Here is an 18,483-nt window from a genome sequence, read left to right on the forward strand (position 1 = left end):
CAATAAAAGGCCTAAGAAGGTAACCTCTTCACTAGCCTCAGAAGTGATGTGCTAATAAGCAGAGGGAAGTTAAAAAAAAAACAAACAAACAAAAAAACACAAAAAAAACAACTTCCTAGAAAGTATTAAAAGGGATTTTCCAGGCAAAATATATTGATGAACTACCTTTATTATAGGTTTATGTGTCATTAAAGGGTCTCTATCATTGGGAAAAGTAATTTTTAGATCAGCATATCCTTGCATAGCCTTTAGAAAGTCTATTCCACACCTACCTTTTGTATGTAAATTGCTTCAGTGGTTTTTGAATGAGCCCATTTTTATTCATATACTAATTGGTGCACCCTCTGCCTATTCTTTCCTATGTATGTATACAGCACAGGCTGCTGCTGATGACTTCCTGCTTCCTGTTTGCACACACAGATAGGAAAGAATAGCAAAGAGCAATGCTGCTGGGAACTTCCTGTGCTGGCTGGAAGCTAATTAGCATATGAATAAAAACGGGCTCATTCAAAAAACACTGAGGCAATTTACATACAAAAGGTATGTGTGAAATAGCCTTTCTAAAGGCTATGCAAGGATGTGCTTAGTTAAAAATGACTTTTCTCAATGCTAGAGCCCCTTTAATATCAGCTTCATCTGCATGTGCCAGGTTACTTTTGCTCTAGGATAAATGGACTTATTAGAAAAAAAGTGAAACATCACTACTGACTATAGGCTATTAAATCAATGAAGTTTTCACACGAATATCCTGGAGTGCGGCACCTATGACCTTGGGTATGGAGATGAAAGCACCTGTAGTTTAGAAATTATTGCCAGACAAGCCTTCACAAAACTATTCTCCTCTGGGTTGGTAGAGAGAGAAATAATGGTCATGGCTTTCATTAGTTCTGCGATTGTCTAGTTGAAATCATATATCTCACAACAGACTTTTACATCAAGAGAAAAGGGAATCACATTTGGTATGGTCAGTTACTTCAGCGCTAGGATGTTTCTCCATGGTAGATTAGGTAGGTTGGTAAGCGAAAACATTAAAAGGAATTTTTCCACTAACACCACTCATCCTCAATCCACAGGGGCTTAACCAATGGGACTATGAGCTATCACAAAAAAATACTCTAGTGTGTCCTATGTGAATGAAGTACTTATGTGTATGCAGTCTATTGGACTAGTGAGGATCAAATAATCCATGTTCTCGTGATCAGGGATAAGGTGGCAAGTGTCATATCACTAGGAGTCTGATCAATGGGGCTCTGAATGTGAGCATCCAATGTGAGTGGAATACTGGTTCATATACATCCTATAGGAATGGTGAAGATCACAGAGCCCATGCTCTTGAGAAAGTTGGGGACCTGTGGATCAACCATTTATCCCCTTATCCACATGATAATGGTAATTGTTAGTGGAGAAAGTCCCTTTAAGTATTTTTTGTGGGACTGTCGCCCTGCTAAACAGACTTTAATGAAGTAGTGCTCATGCAAATGTATCCCTAGCAGGCAAGGTTTTGTGAAAGCTCTCAGGTGGCCCAAGGTCAAAACTTAAAAGGTTTTTCAAGCCAATAAGTATCTTATGGTTGAGAATGGATCAGCTGTATACTATACAGAGCAGAGAGCCAGAAGCAGATAGCGCCAAATACCACATGGTCACCAGGCGGTGTTACTACAGTCCAGATCCCATTGCAGTCAACCGCTTTAAAAACATAATTTGATAAAGGGGGAAATGCATATTAGATTTCTTCATATACTGTAAGATTAAAAAATGTGAGCAAACAAACTCACCTGGTAGAAACAGAATAGCTCTCTGGCTTGAATGTACAGTTCACACCTGCAACTTTAATTTCTTCCACATCTTTAGAAGTTATTCCTAAGTTTGATCCCATTATCGTGAGCAGTATACCTCCATTCAGGGGCGCCGCTTTTGGTGTAAACTAAAGGTAAAGATGTCATATTATAATATACCAAATGTGTGAGAGTAGTTAAAGTACAATAGAAATAAAAAAAACTGTTCATACACAATTTTGCCAAACAAATGCCCTATGTTTGACAACAACACAGCAAATAAATGAACGAGGTTTTGCAGTTATGTGGCAAGAACACGTTTCCAGTGGCGATTTCCGTAAACCATGTTCAGATCTTGGCCACATTTTGCACCTGAATCCACAAACATCAATCACCTCCTTTCAGTAAGTGATAAAATTATCAATGGGACAGAAAATAAGTTCAAAAGGCTGTGTACACTAAATCATAATGGAAACAGAAGTGAGAAGGATGATTATAATATACTGACATAGGTTAAAGAAGCACTCCCACTAAATTTTTGATTCTCTGGTCCATTAGAAATGCTTATAAGGTAAATAGTAGTACAGCTAATCTTTGTACCACAGGCTTTATTTGTGGGTTATCCACTCCCTTCTTGCCTTCAGCTGTGCCATGTGCTAAGTAAGGGTATGTTCACATTACAGTTACAGTCAACTGCTCTCATCCATCTGCATCCATTCCCATTGACTATAGTTAAAAAACACGATGGACGCTTTCTTCCATCATGTTTGTTTACTTTAGTAACAAAAGAAAGTCCTGCATGCACAGCTTTTTCTTCCATCAGAAAAGTACACAACATGGCCGAACAAAGCTTGTGTCTTCTTTTACATGAGAGTGAATACAGACTGACACCAGGTGGAGGGGACTCTATCTGCCTCTGTCTTTTAACGCCTGAGCAATGTACATACAATAACAGTAATGTGAACCAACAACAGGCCAAAGGACATATATTACCAAAAAGAAAAATATGTGGCAGTGCTGCTTTCAAAATAACTACTAGACTTTTTGCCATCTATATTGATATAACTTAAAAGATAGCATCTGGTCACCTACCCGAAGTATAAAATGTAAATATATATTAAAATTATAACATATATATATTATAAATAACTAAGCAGTGAGTGAGGGGTATCACTACTGAAACACTCACCAATCCTGAGAATGGGAACAGTGTCCAGACTGAATGGAATATCAGTAGAGCACAATGTAGCCATTCAATTCAAAGTCTATGAAAGTGACAAAGAGATCGCCAAGTGCTGGACTAAGCTATCTCCTTCGGTCCAATGGAAAACTGAACATAAGCACGCAAACTGATGCTTTATTCAGACTGGGAAAATGGGACCTTCCCTGTGATTGGTGACAGTCCTAGGTGTCACACAGTAAAATACCTATTTTGTGGATAGGTGATACGTTATTATGGGAGAACACGCCTTTAGGTCGGGGCCCCATGTGGCATAAATGCCATGGTTTTTACCGTCCCTGTAAAGTGAATGGGATTCTAGTGAATCCCATGCACACATTGCAGGAAAATATGCGCAGCGATTTTCGAAACCATTGCATTTTTGGCAATCGCAGCATGTCAATTACATGAAAGCGCCGGTTTACCTGTAGGTATAATTGAAGCAGAAACCATTGCATTTTTGCAATGGAAAAGAAAACTCTGTGGACTTTCTGTGAAAAGATCTGCATTTTTCCGTCATGGTTTTTCCTACAGCCCGCTAAGGGGGCCTTAGCCTGAAGCACCTTAACATACCCATACACACAGGTGGCTTATTTATGCAGTTTTTTTTTTTTGCTCCATACAGTGTTTAATAACAAACTAAAAACTACCTAACTAACCTGGGTCCATAGCTTATAAACACATCCAAGGCTGCAAGATTTCAGTATAGGAAATAATGCCATAAAGAATTCAATATGTATAATATGCTATCATCTAATGAGTGTGCTGACAAGCCTCAAGTAGGATGTAGTTACCATCCCAATCTTAAGCTTCACAAAACAACTAAAAAACCCAGAAAATAAATATGTGAAGCATAGAAAAGCCACCCTCAGGGAAAGAAACAAAAACAAAAGTGAAAACCACTGAAAAAAAAAGGTTCTACAGTCTGAGATGGGCTCACAGTGGCACTGAAATGAATGATGTGGAGCGCTTCCTCTACTTATCAGCAGGCAACTGTATTGATCGCCGGTAAATTAAACAAAATTCTGCATCTTTGCCTGTGGAAATCCCAAGACAGAGGAAATGGGAAAAACAGCTCAATGGAAAAACATAACTCTGCATGTATTATTTACAAACTATTTCAGAAAAAAGAATTTTCAGAGTAAGACTTTCAACATAAATAACCACAAAAGGTGAGCAAACTTTTCTAAATCTACAACTCTGACAGTCTGATGTAATAGAAGCACAGCAATAAACTGGGAGAATAGTGCAAACACTCTGCACACTGTAGTAAATATAAATGTACTATAGTAAATGCTCTGACATACTTAGCAGCAGCAGGTGAGTATTGATCTACAGAAAGTAACAGTGACTTTAATCATGTAGTAAAATATATTAAGTAAGGAAGATATTACAGGAGGAAAATTTAAACATCTTACATAGACTGACAAATATATATGTATTAAAATAAGGAAAAATTGCAGACAGACATCGAAAATAAAAAAAAACAATATTTCTTACATCTTTGATTAATGGCTCAGGACACACTGTTGCAGGAGGTACTTTACATGTATCCTTGTAGACACATTTGTTTCCACACCAGACACACTCGTACTTTGTATCAGCGGCCAGACACAAACTGCAATCGCTTCTTCCAAAAAAGCAGTTGTAGAGGCTTACTGAAGATAAAAACACACCAAAATGTTACCTACCATAACATTATAACAAATTATAACATATAACAAAGTACAATAGAATTACAGAGTTCGACCAATCCCCTTAACTGGTGTAACCGTTATAAATATAAGCTTTACATTGAAAAACTTTCTACTTTAGGTTCAGTGGCCTTCAACACAGTGTGTTATTAAGAAACACAAAAGAAAGTTACATTACAAATTCAGCTCTGCTTTACCTGTAGAAAAGCCACTGAGTTAATACACACAGGATTTTGGTCAAATGAATAATGGCTCGTTCACATGGGCAAGAGGGGGCAGATTTTGGCGCGGAATCCACGTCATAATCTGCCCCCTCACAATGGTGGTTTATGGAGACCGATAGCTATCTTTTTTCCGTGAGCGGCATGTTGCCGCTCGCGGAATAAAAGAAGCGAGCTGTCCTTTCATCAGGCGGATCCCGTGGCTCATTGAGCTGCGGCGTCTGCCTCGTGGCAGCACCCTTTGGACTAGGCCCATTCATTTTGGGCCTACTCTGGAGCGGTAAGCCGTGACTGACAGTCGCGGCAGGCATATTTTGGTCCCGATTTTGGCGTGGCTTCCAGCGTCAAAATCGGGACCAAAATTCACTATTCCGTGCCCGTTTGAACTAGGCCTTAGTGTGCCATTTTCTGATGTGTCATGTAACCACTATACAGTAGTTCTGAGCTCTAAAAGCTGTTGTTACAATTGCACAATCTGGTTTTTGATGAAATACAGTCATAATTGACTAATAAAATGGACATACTATTTAGTTTACTGTCAATCTTCCGATCATTCACTTTAATGTAAACATCAAGGGCAACAGATTCTTCATCTTGAGCGGGTAACTAAACAGAAATGGAGACAAATTACATATTGCTATACAAGAGGTGCAAATTACAAACAAACCTACTATTTATATGCAGACCTTCATGTTTGTATAGATTACTGTAAAAAAATGAAGTTTTTGTGCACAAGTGGGGTATATCTGCTTATTCAAATAAAGTTGCCATATGAATATGAAATTGATCTTGCTAAACCGCAAATAGCATGTATAAAAAGTATGGTCCATATGAAACATCTCCAACGTTTAAAAAAAAAAAAGAAAAAAAAGAAAAGAAAAGCGCATCATATCTGGCACCACAATCCAACAAAAAATAAAGAGAGCCAAAAGCGCTTATTTTCAATCTATAACTTTTTAAATACACTGGGGAGTCTATTTTGCGTGTTCTGAAGTCTGGCACCACTGGGAAATCATAAAGCTCCTAAGGAGTTAAGGGAAAAAAAAAAAAAAAAAAAAAAACACATGCAAAATATGCACCCAAAGGAAAAAAAAAGGGGGTATTTGACTATGGATACCATAAAATAACCTAAAAGTTAGTTACGTACACAAATGTGTACCCTCTTTAGTCAGGAGAGAAAGCTTTATGTGTTAAGGCTGTAAGGGTGTTTAACACCAGGTTACCAATACAAATAACGTGTAACTCAGACCTTTTAAAATATAGAGATTTAAAATGCCATGTTATAGAATCTGTTGCATCAAAAGATGTAAAAAATGTAAATATATATATATATATATATATATATATATATATATATATATATATATATATATATATATACACACACACACACACACACATATACACAGATTAAATAACTCATGAAAATGTACAAATAATGTGCAAATAATTTCAACTGTAAAAATTGTTTTACGTTTTCAACATGATGCAGTCATTGCATTAACACCGTAGTATAATTGAAAAAAAAAAAAGTGTAACATGTTAAGAACAAATAAGCACATGCTGCATCTTATATCATATAATACCAAAATCTTTAGTATAAAATATACTAATAGGTGATCTTTGTAATAAGAAAATATAGTGCAGATTATGATATGCATGTATAAAATAGTACACGTGGAAAATATGTTGACATTTAATGGAAAAAAAAAAACAAGATTGTATTAATTTATAAATATTTGCTACTGATTTAAAACCTCATAAATCAGAACAGTTAAGGTATGTCAAGCTCCTAAAAAAGATTACTGGCATGTAATATATATAAGCATAATTTGAATTGAGCATTGATGGATCGATGACCCTTGGTCCTGAAAGGGTTAAAAAGTTACAGAGAACATCTAGTACTAGACACTTTTAGAGAACCCCTGAACATTGTATAGCAAGTCATGTAAGGAAAATGGATTAAAAGAAATACCTCTGGAATTGAGAGAGAGAACATGTCCGCTTCCTCTACTACAGGAGCTTTGAACTTGAGCTCATCATTCCCAGCAATAAAAGATTTTCCCTACATTTTTGAAGATAAAACAAAAAACTGAATTACAGGACAATAATTTTCCTGAACCTTCTAAAAACATTAAGGCTGTAAGGGTTACCAATACAAATAACGTGTAACTCAGACCTTTTAAAATACAGAGATTTAATAGTGTAATGTGCTAACAGTGTGACAGTCTCAGGTCTCGTTCACATCTGCGCCCAGGACTCTGTTCTGCAGGTTTCCGTTTCCTGCACAAAACAGGGCAGGAGACGGAAACCTGCCGACATCTTTCAAACCTATTCATTTGAATGGGTTTGAAAAGTGTCTGGCCGTGAGTGCCGGTGAGTGTTTTATGCTCTCCGCGGCGAAACCGTTTTTTTTTTTTTTTTTTAACCGGACACAGGACATGCAGTACTCTGTGTCCGGTTTAACAAAAAACAATCAGTTTCACCGCGGAGAGCATAAAACGCTCACCGGCACTCACGACCGGACTCGGCATGACAGGTTTCCGTCTTCTGCATGCAGAACACGGAAACCTGTTAACGGAGACTCGAACGCTGGTGTGAACCCAGGGTCATAAGATGCAGCAAAACACACACATACATATACAAGTATAGTCTGGTGGTGTCAGAATGACACTGTAAAGTCTGTCAGTGACAGGGAATGATTCTATTGCTATATACCAAGCCCGCTTATACTTTGCAGACGCAAGGTCACATGGGTTTAGGGTTTACTGGTTCTGATTGATGTAAGCAAACCTGCCAACCATCCCATGAAACAAGCCTCAAATGGTAAAGCTTATTCAAGTTTGTCCAAAATAAGTATATCTAGCAGGGTTTTCAAGTAAAAATGTATAACATGACAGAGGAGGATGCTAAGCTCCAAGATATCTAGTTATGCGATGTTCTTACAACCTTTTACATGAAAATCCTAACTCAAATCATAGACAGCTATGTATCACTAAGCTGATCATCTCTCATGCACAGGATACATTAATGATGAATTAAACGATACCTTACAATTAGTAATGGTTTCCATGGTTACAGACTACAAATAAGTAATGTACTGTCTGCAGTCATACTCCCATCTGCCCCTAACTTATTGCTAGCATACATTTGGAGCGTTAACAGATGCATGAAAAGTAGTACTGTATGGCTAAAGGGCTGCTAGCTACACCCTGGTAAAAAGAAGAACATACAGTATATACTGCACCTGATACCCCAAAAGGAAGAGAGTGAATGATCCAATCAGGGACAAGTTGAAGAACAGATGCTTCAATGTAACATTAAGGTTTATACATCTATGCAATACACCTTAATGGTCTATGGTAGCCACTAATTGATAGAAAACAGTAAATGGTACATTACTTGGAAACGTTCAAGATTCTTCCCATAAAACCGTATAGTACTTTTAAGCTCCATCGGTATAAATGATGGATCTAGTTGGTAGAACTGTGGACAGTTTTCTTCCTGAAAGGGTAAAAAGGATAAATAAGTCTAAAAAATGCATTTCTCTTCACTGTGTGTGCTAATAGCTGTTTTCAGACAGGGGAAGGAATTGCATGGCTTAAATTTCATGGCAGCCAATCCAGCATTGCAGGCTCATCCTTAGCACTGACGTATAAGCGACTTTTTTTTTTTTTTTTCTTGTCATCGTGTCAGAGGTTTTTTGTAAACATTACAATACCCAAAATATACTAGAATATAAAACAAGCTGGAAAGTTAGCACCAGCGATGCTCTAGCCAAGCATTTCCAAGAAGATTCTGTCCCAAACACCCCAATACTCAATGCAGTATGTGCAGATGTAGCATTTGTCAAAGGGACGACGGTCTAGTGAAATGGCTTTATGTACCATTTATTTATTTATTTAACCAGAAAAGTGGTTCTGGAGTCATATAAAAATGGAGAAATCACTAGTTAAAAACACAGTCGAGAATTTGATTTTTATATTCAGAATGAATTGCTGCATATAGAGCTCAAATTCCTTACTGTGTTTTTAGTTAGTGATATCTCAGATTTATTTTATTTATTTATTTTTTAAATGGCTGTGAACTTGGTAGCAAGTAGAAGTAGAAAATGAGCTTTCATATGACACCAGAACCACTTTTCTACATGGTATAAAACTTGAAATACAGCCATTAGAAGCTACAATTCCCCTCTTTTGCAAATGCTACATCTGTACATACTGCTACAGCTCTACATACTGCCAACAGAGTTGATAGAACTGTAGGCCCTGTTTTTTATTAAGTAATGTATAATCACTTAGAGGTGTATCATTGTAATATTTCAGTCACTGTAGTACAACAAGTTGAGTCTGACTCGGCAAATGACTTTCTCTAAGCATGACGAGTGTTTGAGCTCCTTCTCATAAGGTACAAGGCGGGTGCTATATGATAAGGGGTAGACTGCTGCTGCTCCCCCAGCATATCTTGCGGCTGCTTCCCTCAACTTCTACCAATGCTCTACTCACTGTTTTATACTAGACTTTTGTGGAGGATAAGGATCCCACTTTCTCAGCATGCTTTATATAACAAAAACAATCTGGACACCCCTCAAAATTATTCAGCCGTTTCAGCCATAACCGTTGCAAATCGGTGCATAAAAGCAAGAACACAGCCAAACCTACTAAAGTAGTAGAGGTACTGAAGAACTCAGCGGGGCAGATTTAGTATGTCTTGTTTATACAAGGCATCAAAAGTTGCAATTTTCTGTGCAAATCAGGGTTTTTTGCGAAATAATTGTGACTTTTTATTTTCTGCACCATCCTTGCCACTTTACTGGAAAAGAGCCACAGCAAGTGCATGCAGGACCATAGGCCCTGCCAGATTTTTTTTTTTTTTTTCTTAAATGTAGATAGCGAGCCCCATTATAGGGATCACAATGTACTTTTTTTTTTCTTTTTCTCTTTTTTCATTTAAGTATATCTTTGTAGAATGGGAAGAAATCCACGCAAGCACGGGGAGAACATACAAACTCTCTTTGCAGATGTTGTTCCTGGTGAGATTCGAACCCAGGACTCCAGAACTGCAAGGCTACAGTGCTAACCACTGAGCCACCGTGTTTCCCCGGCCCTGCCAGATTTATCATCATTTACACCTGAAATAAAATGATGAGGGAAATATAAGCCAGCTCACACACTTCTCCTCCAGGCACAGGCCCTGGTTATGGGCGCAAGGCATTTGTGAAGGGGGATGGGCCTCATCATAAATGAGGTGTACCCTTCGTCAACTCCAAGATTAACGCTAGTCTTCATAAATTTCCCTCAGTGACTTTAAATGTGGCGCTGTCATAAAATGTGACTTTAACCATAAGCATGTGAAACGTATGATTTGCTAAATATGCCTGAGTGAACTGTGTGCCAGGAACTTCATAATATGGGTATATATGGCCCAGAAGTTGCACACAAGCATACAATCACCATACACAATGCCAAAACTGCCACTTTGTACTGTACTACAACCACACTGTACTATGACAATAAACCAGATTTTCTACCTGGCAGTTCGAAACCTATTCCTCAGGCCACTTTCACTCTAGACCTACTTCTCTTCTCTTTCTTGCCTGCTGTAGGATCCCAGGGTCTTCAGTGATACAATGTGTAGTAGTCTCAGACCTCACCTGTCCCTCTAGACATGGCTCCTACTCCTCGAGCTGTCATTACCTGCCCACTGACCATCCCAGTTCCAGTCAGAGATACACATAGATCTCTGGCTGGGCTGCTGCATTCTAATACCCAGCAGCTAGACAATGAACTACTACACTGATCTAAATAGCCAGTGTCACCCCTTTACAAGACAAGTTAACGCTACAACATGCAAATACTATAATTTATTTTATTTTTTACAAAATCTAAGATTCAAGTTTTGTAGCAACAGTTTAGGGAAAGCCTGTTCCTGTTCAGCAAGACTGTGTCCAAGTGTGCAAAGCCGTGTTTCTAACATTTGAGAAATTTGGCGTAGAGGAACTGGAGAACCCTGACCCCTATCAAACACCTATGGGGAAAAAACATCAAACAACATGAACTTTGATTCTGAGCAAGATCTTCTCATTTAACCTCACTGCTTGACTTCATAATTGATATTTTGGCTGAATGGGCTTGCATTTCCACAGACATACTTCAAAATCTTGTCCAACAAACCACTCACGGAAAAAAGGACACTAGCAGTCTGCATAGATCACTATTGTGAGGGGGCGGATGTTGAGGAGGATTCAGTGCCAAAATCCACCCCCTCTTGCCCCGTGTGAAACGAGGCCTTTCATCTCTTCTCACAATATGTTGGGTAAAACTCTTCAGTTAACTTTAGCAGCAAGTTTGACTACGATCCTTGAGAAGGGAATAGCTCTTTAAATGAATAACAACAACTCAGTACGGAAACTGAATTTACAACTTATATAATGTTAGCATCCTACCTGGCCGATTGTTTCATGTTCATTACTTGGAGACATGTCAACACACTTATGATTTTTTATGTCCCATCGACATTCCCACTGGGTAGTTACACAAGAAATGCATCTGGGGATCAGAACATATTTCTATTACTTACATCCTGGAGTGAAAGCAAGTCAAACTCCAAAACAAGGTAATGCTCAAATAACTTACGGTAAATTTTCTGAAAGATTCATAGATTCTTCACAGCTGTAGAATTGATAGGTATAGTTGGCCAAGAACACACTTTTTCCCGTCACATATAGTTCAACAGGGACATTAACATAATCTGCATCAAGATTACAGAGAAACATTAATTTACCATATACAGGTATACATACATAAAGGTATACATGTACTTTCCCCTTTTCCCATATCTTTATTTGTTATTATACTTACCCATGCCAATCGCAGTGGCAGGAATATTATCAGGGTGAGGACAAGAGATAGATCCATCATCTTCTAGAACGGCTGCCTGGTTCTTTCCTCCAAACATGCATGTCAGCTGGTCATCTTCATGCAATGGTATGGACGGTGCCAATCTTAACCTAACCTGTAGCACACAAATCAAATAGTATTTGATAAACCAAAAAGATTCCAGCAGCCATAATAATACTTTTTATATAGCATGTGTTTTTTTTTGTTTTTTTTTTACTCTGAAGAAAAGATAGGTCAGAAGGAAAAAAAAAAAAGAAAAAAAAAAGAAACATAATAGACCTATTGGAAACAAATGGGCTTTTATAATCATTACTTCATGATATTAATAAAAAAACAAAACAAAAAAAACAGCCTTCAACAGTCCTCTCAAGTCTAATGGAAAAGAAAATAGGAAAAATGCTTTATAGGTTGAGAGCAGAAGGGTAAATAGTTCCCGGTATTACAGCAAAGTATGTTGTGAATGCATAATGGATTACCCTATGCATAAAAATAAATGGCACAATGGACAGAATCTGCATGGAGCTAGCATGGCTTTTCTCCGTGTACTTTCCCACATAGCCAAAAACATATTGTGTATGTGTACGAGATAACTGCTACTTACATTACTAAGATGTTTAACACTCATATTACTTGGTTGTGCACTCTCAATCTTCAAGCAGACACCATCAGGACTCCACAACCAGTGATTTGGTTCACTGGCTCGATCACAGGCATCTTTTAAGGAGCATCTGAAAATGATATTGAGAGCATACAATAAAACTGTGTGACTGGTGGACAATTTCAAGACCTAGAACATAGGAAGAATTAAATAATTTTTGTTATGGTGAAACAATGATAAAACCATTTGTAGGATATACAACAGGGAGCAAGTCACATCAGTTCCTCAAGACATTCAGCTGAGACTACTGGGAGAAGCCTAGAGAAACTGCAATTTTAATTTGTAGCAATTGCTGCTTGTGGAAAGGGAGTATTAGGGTAAGTTCATATGGGTTTTTTTGGTCTGGAACCTAAGGCGGCCTCTCCAGACCAAAAACTGGGTAGCAACGACTGAAAGCCGGTGCACTGGTCCAGCATCTAGTCGCGCACTCCACTCCCGATTAGTAGGCCCAATGAATGGACCTAGTCCACAGGAGGGAGTGTCTTCAGGCCAAATTGCGAGACGAAACGGCCTGAAGAATGAGCATCTCGCTTCTTTTTCCAAGAGCAGGAACAAACCGCCTCCCAGAAAAAAGAACTGACCGGCTCCCTTTGATTTCAATGAGGCGGATACAGCCTCAAAATCCTGACCAAAAATCCCTGTGTGAATTTACCCTTATAAGTCACCCACACAAATCAATGGGAAAATACATAGACTGACAAAGTGAAGGTTGCTCTTTGCAATAGGTTTGATGTTTGGGACCCCTCTCCGGTGCTTTCTACAGTATGATCTAATATGTATATGGAAAGGGTTTGTCAACCTTAGGCTAAGGTCTCATGTGGTGACAACGCATCACGGTTTTTCCCACAGAGCTTTTCACACAGAGCGAAACCTTATGTTATTCCACACCGAATAACCTTAAGTTTGATAACCGGTTTTTGTAATCTAACTCTACTTTCACATTTTCCCAGAGGCTCTGTCGGAGAGTCTGTTACAATACCTGCCTCAAATCAGCAGACGATAAAAAAGTCCCTGATCTGCTACTGCTCTAGTTTAGCAATGTCTTTCCTACATATAGGTGCCAAAGTTATAAGTGTGGCGTGAGAGTAGTGATTGAACCTCCCATTGGACTACTAAGCTTCGAATACGATTGACTGCTGCTCTGTGATTTGGTAGAGCTTTTACCACTGTCCATTTACCGCTTATAGTTGAGTGACTGAAATGGTTTAAGTTACACAAAGACTCTCAATCACTACTGCCAACAAAGCTTCATCTTCACTTACTTTCCATCTATCACGCACCACCCACAATAAGGATCCTTGGCTTGAATACACTCATTGCAGTCCGAATACCTGGCACAGTCCTGAACAGGAACACGATGAACCTAGACACAGGAGAATTTTAAATAAGAAAGTGTTCGTCACCCTGGTGAAGTCTACAGTGTAATACGCATAATAACCCAATGGTACCATCAGATTATATTGGATTAATGCACAACAAATCTGTAAAGCATGCATACGTATTTTTAACAAGTTCCTATTCCATGTGTACTAAGGTATACTCAGGTGGACCAAAGATGTTAGACAGCGGTCTGCAAAAACCATGGCAATGGCTTATTTTCTTGAGAAAAAAAATTAATCGGGCATGTTCAAATCCAACTGCTTGATCTTTATTTCTCCAACATCTACTATCAGAGGAGAGTTAGGGAGCCTCCACATATAAGGTAGCCATTCCTGTCAAAATTGGCAGGTTCACCAAACAGTATTTTTTTTTTGCTTTTGGTCAAATCCAGAAGTGATCCATGAAAGAGAAGTACAAGTTCCTGCTGTATGTTTTCCATTCCTTTTTAATTGATTCCTGGCTTTGGTTCAAAAATTACATAAAAAACTGCAATAAAGTGCAGCTTCATGAGTGAATCCACCCCAATATTCCAAGTATGGCCTTTCTGTAGATCTACAAATCAAGTAAGTCTAACATTGAAGTTGAACTAATGAGATAAGTAAAATGGTGAGTTTTATAAAAGATATTCACACCTATGGAAACAGTATATAATCATAAAAGAATTAAAAAAATTGTAATTAAATGTGTAGATCAATGGCATATGGCTGCCTGTGTGAATTAAAGTAGTATTTATTTGCATATGTAAACTTTAGGCTGTACCAACCTTCTTCTTAGTCATGACATAGATATATTGTTTTTTAGCATCAAAAACCATTCCATTCTTGACTGTACTCTTGGTCTCAAACGGCACAACTCTGTATTCTCTTGACTGCTCACCTAGAAAAGCCTGTAACATAAGTGATACAGTGTTTTATTCAATTCAGAGTAAAGCAAAATAGCATTAAATAAAAGAGGTTAAACCATAAGCTGCAGCGAACAGAACGGTGTAGTAGAGGTTATAGAAAAGTCTTTCCCCTTACACAACTACTGACATACTCCAAATTAAAAACTTGCTACTGATCAACCTGATAGCCTAGTGTTTTCGGCATAAAGAAAGGGCCGTGTGCTTGAATGGTGCCAACAAAATTCTATGTTTAGTACTTGGCACAGTGAATTTGGGAAGAAAGGAATATCTGCATAATGACTGTTTTCACTTTCTCTCTCAGAAAAGTAATTTAGGAGAAATTGTATCATATGACATCTTAGCTGTACGCCTTTAGAACATCCTATATGCTGAAAAGATCTAGACTTGTCCACATACAAAAGCATATGATGGTTGGAACAATTAGGTTGGCGAGAATCAAAGAAACAAACGTACTGGTACAAAAACAAATTGCAGAAACTTTTAGCTACATAACTGAGAAGTTTTCTTGCAAAACACTGGTCAAAAACAGAAACGAAATTGATAAGAAAGTGTGACCAAGTGTAAAAGCAGTCCTAATGACCAACGCAGATAAACCTGCTTTGTGCCAGACAAATGTAAGAATGCCCCCAAGACCAACACGTTAACCAGTATCAGAGGATTTTAATGGTCAATGTAATATCAACAAATCAGTAGAGTCAAATTCAAGAAACTTAGAAATATATCTTATCTGGGAAAAATGCTTTTTTTTCCCCATCTAGGAGGGATGGGAAGGAGACAGAAGGAAATGGAGAGGCCTCAGGCTGATGCTGCGGCTCAATAAGAAGTATCTGTCATAGCCTAAGGCTACATACACATGACCAAAGGTCAATATAGTTGTAAAAAAAAGGGTAGCCATTTTTTCAGATGCCCAGTATATTACAGTATATGGAGAGATCCATGAAAACTGACAAAAATAGGGCATTACATTACCGTTACAACAGACCGTCAAAATAACAGTTTTCTGAATAGTCCCCAGTCACTTGAATTGAAAACTACAATTTAACGTCAGTTACAAAAAACCAAAACATTATTTCTTGACATCAATACAGGTCAATATACATTTTGTATATGTCTGGCATGATGCAGGGGTTATTTCTTACTAGAGTAGAGAAAGTTAAGGATAGGATTCTTCCGTACTATGCTGGGAGTTATGGCTGCTGGGGGAAAACAGTGTTACTCCAAATGTACACAAAGCAGTTTATACTGAAAAGCCCCAATATAACATGTATGTTTTAACCAGTCACCAGTGTCCCCGATGTCACTTTACTACCTCAGTCTAAAAAAAAAAAATGAAGTGTTCCAATGTGGTAAGATGTCTACGGGCTCTTACTGAAAACCTAGCAAGCGCATCACAGGAATAGGCATAACAAATGATGCCTACTTAGTAAGAAATATCTAAAGTCTACGGGTTTGTTCACATAGACAAATGTTCCACCACAACTTTGCTGTAAATATATAGGAAAAGCTTTGTGCTTTGTAGATATGCCATCAATATCACCCTATGCATTGTAATGTGTGAGAACTTTATCATATTGCATGGATGACATTTGTTAAAATCTCATCCACCTTGCTGCTACAGCAATACATAGAATTTTCCAGTAGCAAATCCAGTTGAAAAATATACAATGAATCCACAACCAATCTTACATAGAATGAAGACTTGTAGTAAGTATACTAATACATAAAAATACAAGATTCAAGAAATACACTTCTAAAACATACAGACTATACTTACTTTCACCAGTTTTCCTTCAGCTGTACCAAGGAAAGCAATAGTGTGCTCATGTTCGACAGATACTGCTACAGAGGTATATGGGTTATTCTCACGCACAAGGGCAGCTGTGGCCACTACACCATCCTTACTCTGCAGTGGGTAAGGCAAATGTTCTGATCCGCATGGATATTTTACAGACTGTGGTTCAGCAATGTGATTCTGTAAAGAAAATAATACAAGTCAAAAAAGTCAAACACCAAGGCAGTAACCGAGCTGACATTTGTTTACCCTGTAAATCATGTTAGGTTACATAAATAGAATGCTGTTATCCTGCTATCCCACTGTCTGTCAGTCTGCCCAGTATGGGCATAATTAAGATTTGAGTTGATAAATGTGGGGCATTTATGCCCCCTATGACAAAGCTCATCCCACCAGGAACACCTCTTTTGGGTCGAGTTTTCACAATAGAACATCAGTATCTGATCAGTGGGGGATCAAACACCAGGACCTCACACAGATGCACTGGAAGCAAAAGACACAGCAGTGCCTCAGTACTGCAGCTCTGCTCCTTCAAGCAGCCCTTTTCTCTCCACATGATTCCTGCGGACAACATTCGGAAAACACACGGACCCCATTGTAGTCTATGGGGTTCGTGTCGTTTTTCTGCTAACTGCTTTTTAATGCGTTTGGTATTCCGTCTGCGGGGTCCCCAAGCAGACTTCCCGAACGGAATACCGAATGCAGGCCTTAGTCCTTGTTCACACAGTGTAACTTTAAAGATAAACAGAAAAACGTAATTGGTTTAACGAATGGATAGAATAACAGTAAATTGCAAAAGCTCGACACTTACCTTTTTTCCACCACAGCCTATTTTATCACCAAATGGTTTGGAAAATTTGCTCTCTTCATCTTTGCTTAAGGACTCTGAGTAACATGATTCTCGGTTACTTTCAAATTTAGCATTAATTCCAGCCAATGAAAACATACAAAGAGCAGATTTCTCCTGATTATTGTCGTAAGTGCTGAAAACTCCAAAGAGGACTTTATCATTAGTATCTGAGATCCCCATTGCATTTGCCAATTCTTGTCCTGGGCGTTCAAGGTAGGCAGAGGTACAGATGTTGTAAGGTATGTTCCCATCTGTACACAGAAGATCCATCTCAACGTAAGAGAAATAGTTGAAATCCGCCTTGCAGAGACGAGTAATGAATGTTCGATTCCTACCATTGTTCTTATCCAGCAGACTAGATATAAAATACACACGCTGATCGTCTTCAAATACAGTGACAAACTGTTGCGTGTTTGCAGACGAATAGCCATATTTAAAGGTAGCAGAATCCACATACGTTTCAAATGGTCCTTTATCCTCCATTTCATCAAGTATTCGAGTACTAATAATTATGCCATTATCATACTGGCTCGTACCTTTCCCAACAAACAGAACACGAGGGCCACCATCTTTCATGTCCGATATCAGGCCCACAGTTTCAACTTTCTCATCATTGCTGGCAACAAAGGACTTCTCTCCCCGGCTATCGTCATAAGAGATCTGATCTGAGATGTTTAAATGTCTCAGAGAGCAAATTCCCTTTAATATACTACCACAAACAACTATCCTTTCATTTGGCACATCCAGCAGCAGTAGTTTATTATAATTGTCTGTTGCGCTAGCAAAAGGGCACTGAGTGGAATCGATAGGCGGCGTACATTTCTTGTGATCAAGTTTCGGCCCGGTAGTAACATTGAAAAATAACTCAAGGCTGCCAGAGAGTTGGTATAATCGGTTAACTGCCCCTATGTATACATTGCTTGTTTCTTTATTAATTGTAAGATGGTTCAACTCCGTGTCACTCACAAAAGAACGGAACTGTTCTATGGTTAATACTTGGGTGATAGAGATAAAAATGTTGACAAGCTGAATCCATGTGGCCATTGCTGGATGAATCCTGTAAGAGGAAAAAACAAAGACTATGAAATCAG

The 18,483-nt window shown here is 38.3% G+C and overlaps 1 protein-coding gene across 1 annotated transcript in view; it reads right to left on the bottom strand.

The window, feature by feature from the left end:
* The window catches only part of PLXNB2 (plexin B2), a 144,432-nt gene that overhangs the window by 30,074 nt on the left and 95,875 nt on the right, over positions 1-18,483 (bottom strand). Inside the window, exons 4-16 of the mRNA XM_075274165.1 lie at positions 17,354-18,449; positions 16,525-16,722; positions 14,610-14,732; positions 13,729-13,829; positions 12,410-12,536; positions 11,770-11,923; positions 11,545-11,659; positions 11,355-11,457; positions 8,312-8,413; positions 6,885-6,974; positions 5,434-5,515; positions 4,495-4,652; positions 1,776-1,924 (exon numbers count right to left, since the gene is read on the bottom strand). Coding sequence (XP_075130266.1) covers positions 1,776-1,924; positions 4,495-4,652; positions 5,434-5,515; positions 6,885-6,974; positions 8,312-8,413; positions 11,355-11,457; positions 11,545-11,659; positions 11,770-11,923; positions 12,410-12,536; positions 13,729-13,829; positions 14,610-14,732; positions 16,525-16,722; positions 17,354-18,436 — 2,585 coding nt within the window. The 5' untranslated portion in view covers positions 18,437-18,449. The remainder of the gene's footprint in view (positions 1-1,775; positions 1,925-4,494; positions 4,653-5,433; positions 5,516-6,884; positions 6,975-8,311; positions 8,414-11,354; positions 11,458-11,544; positions 11,660-11,769; positions 11,924-12,409; positions 12,537-13,728; positions 13,830-14,609; positions 14,733-16,524; positions 16,723-17,353; positions 18,450-18,483) is intronic.

This window comes from Leptodactylus fuscus, chromosome 5, assembly GCF_031893055.1.
Source record: "Leptodactylus fuscus isolate aLepFus1 chromosome 5, aLepFus1.hap2, whole genome shotgun sequence".
Lineage (NCBI taxonomy): Eukaryota > Metazoa > Chordata > Amphibia > Anura > Leptodactylidae > Leptodactylus > Leptodactylus fuscus.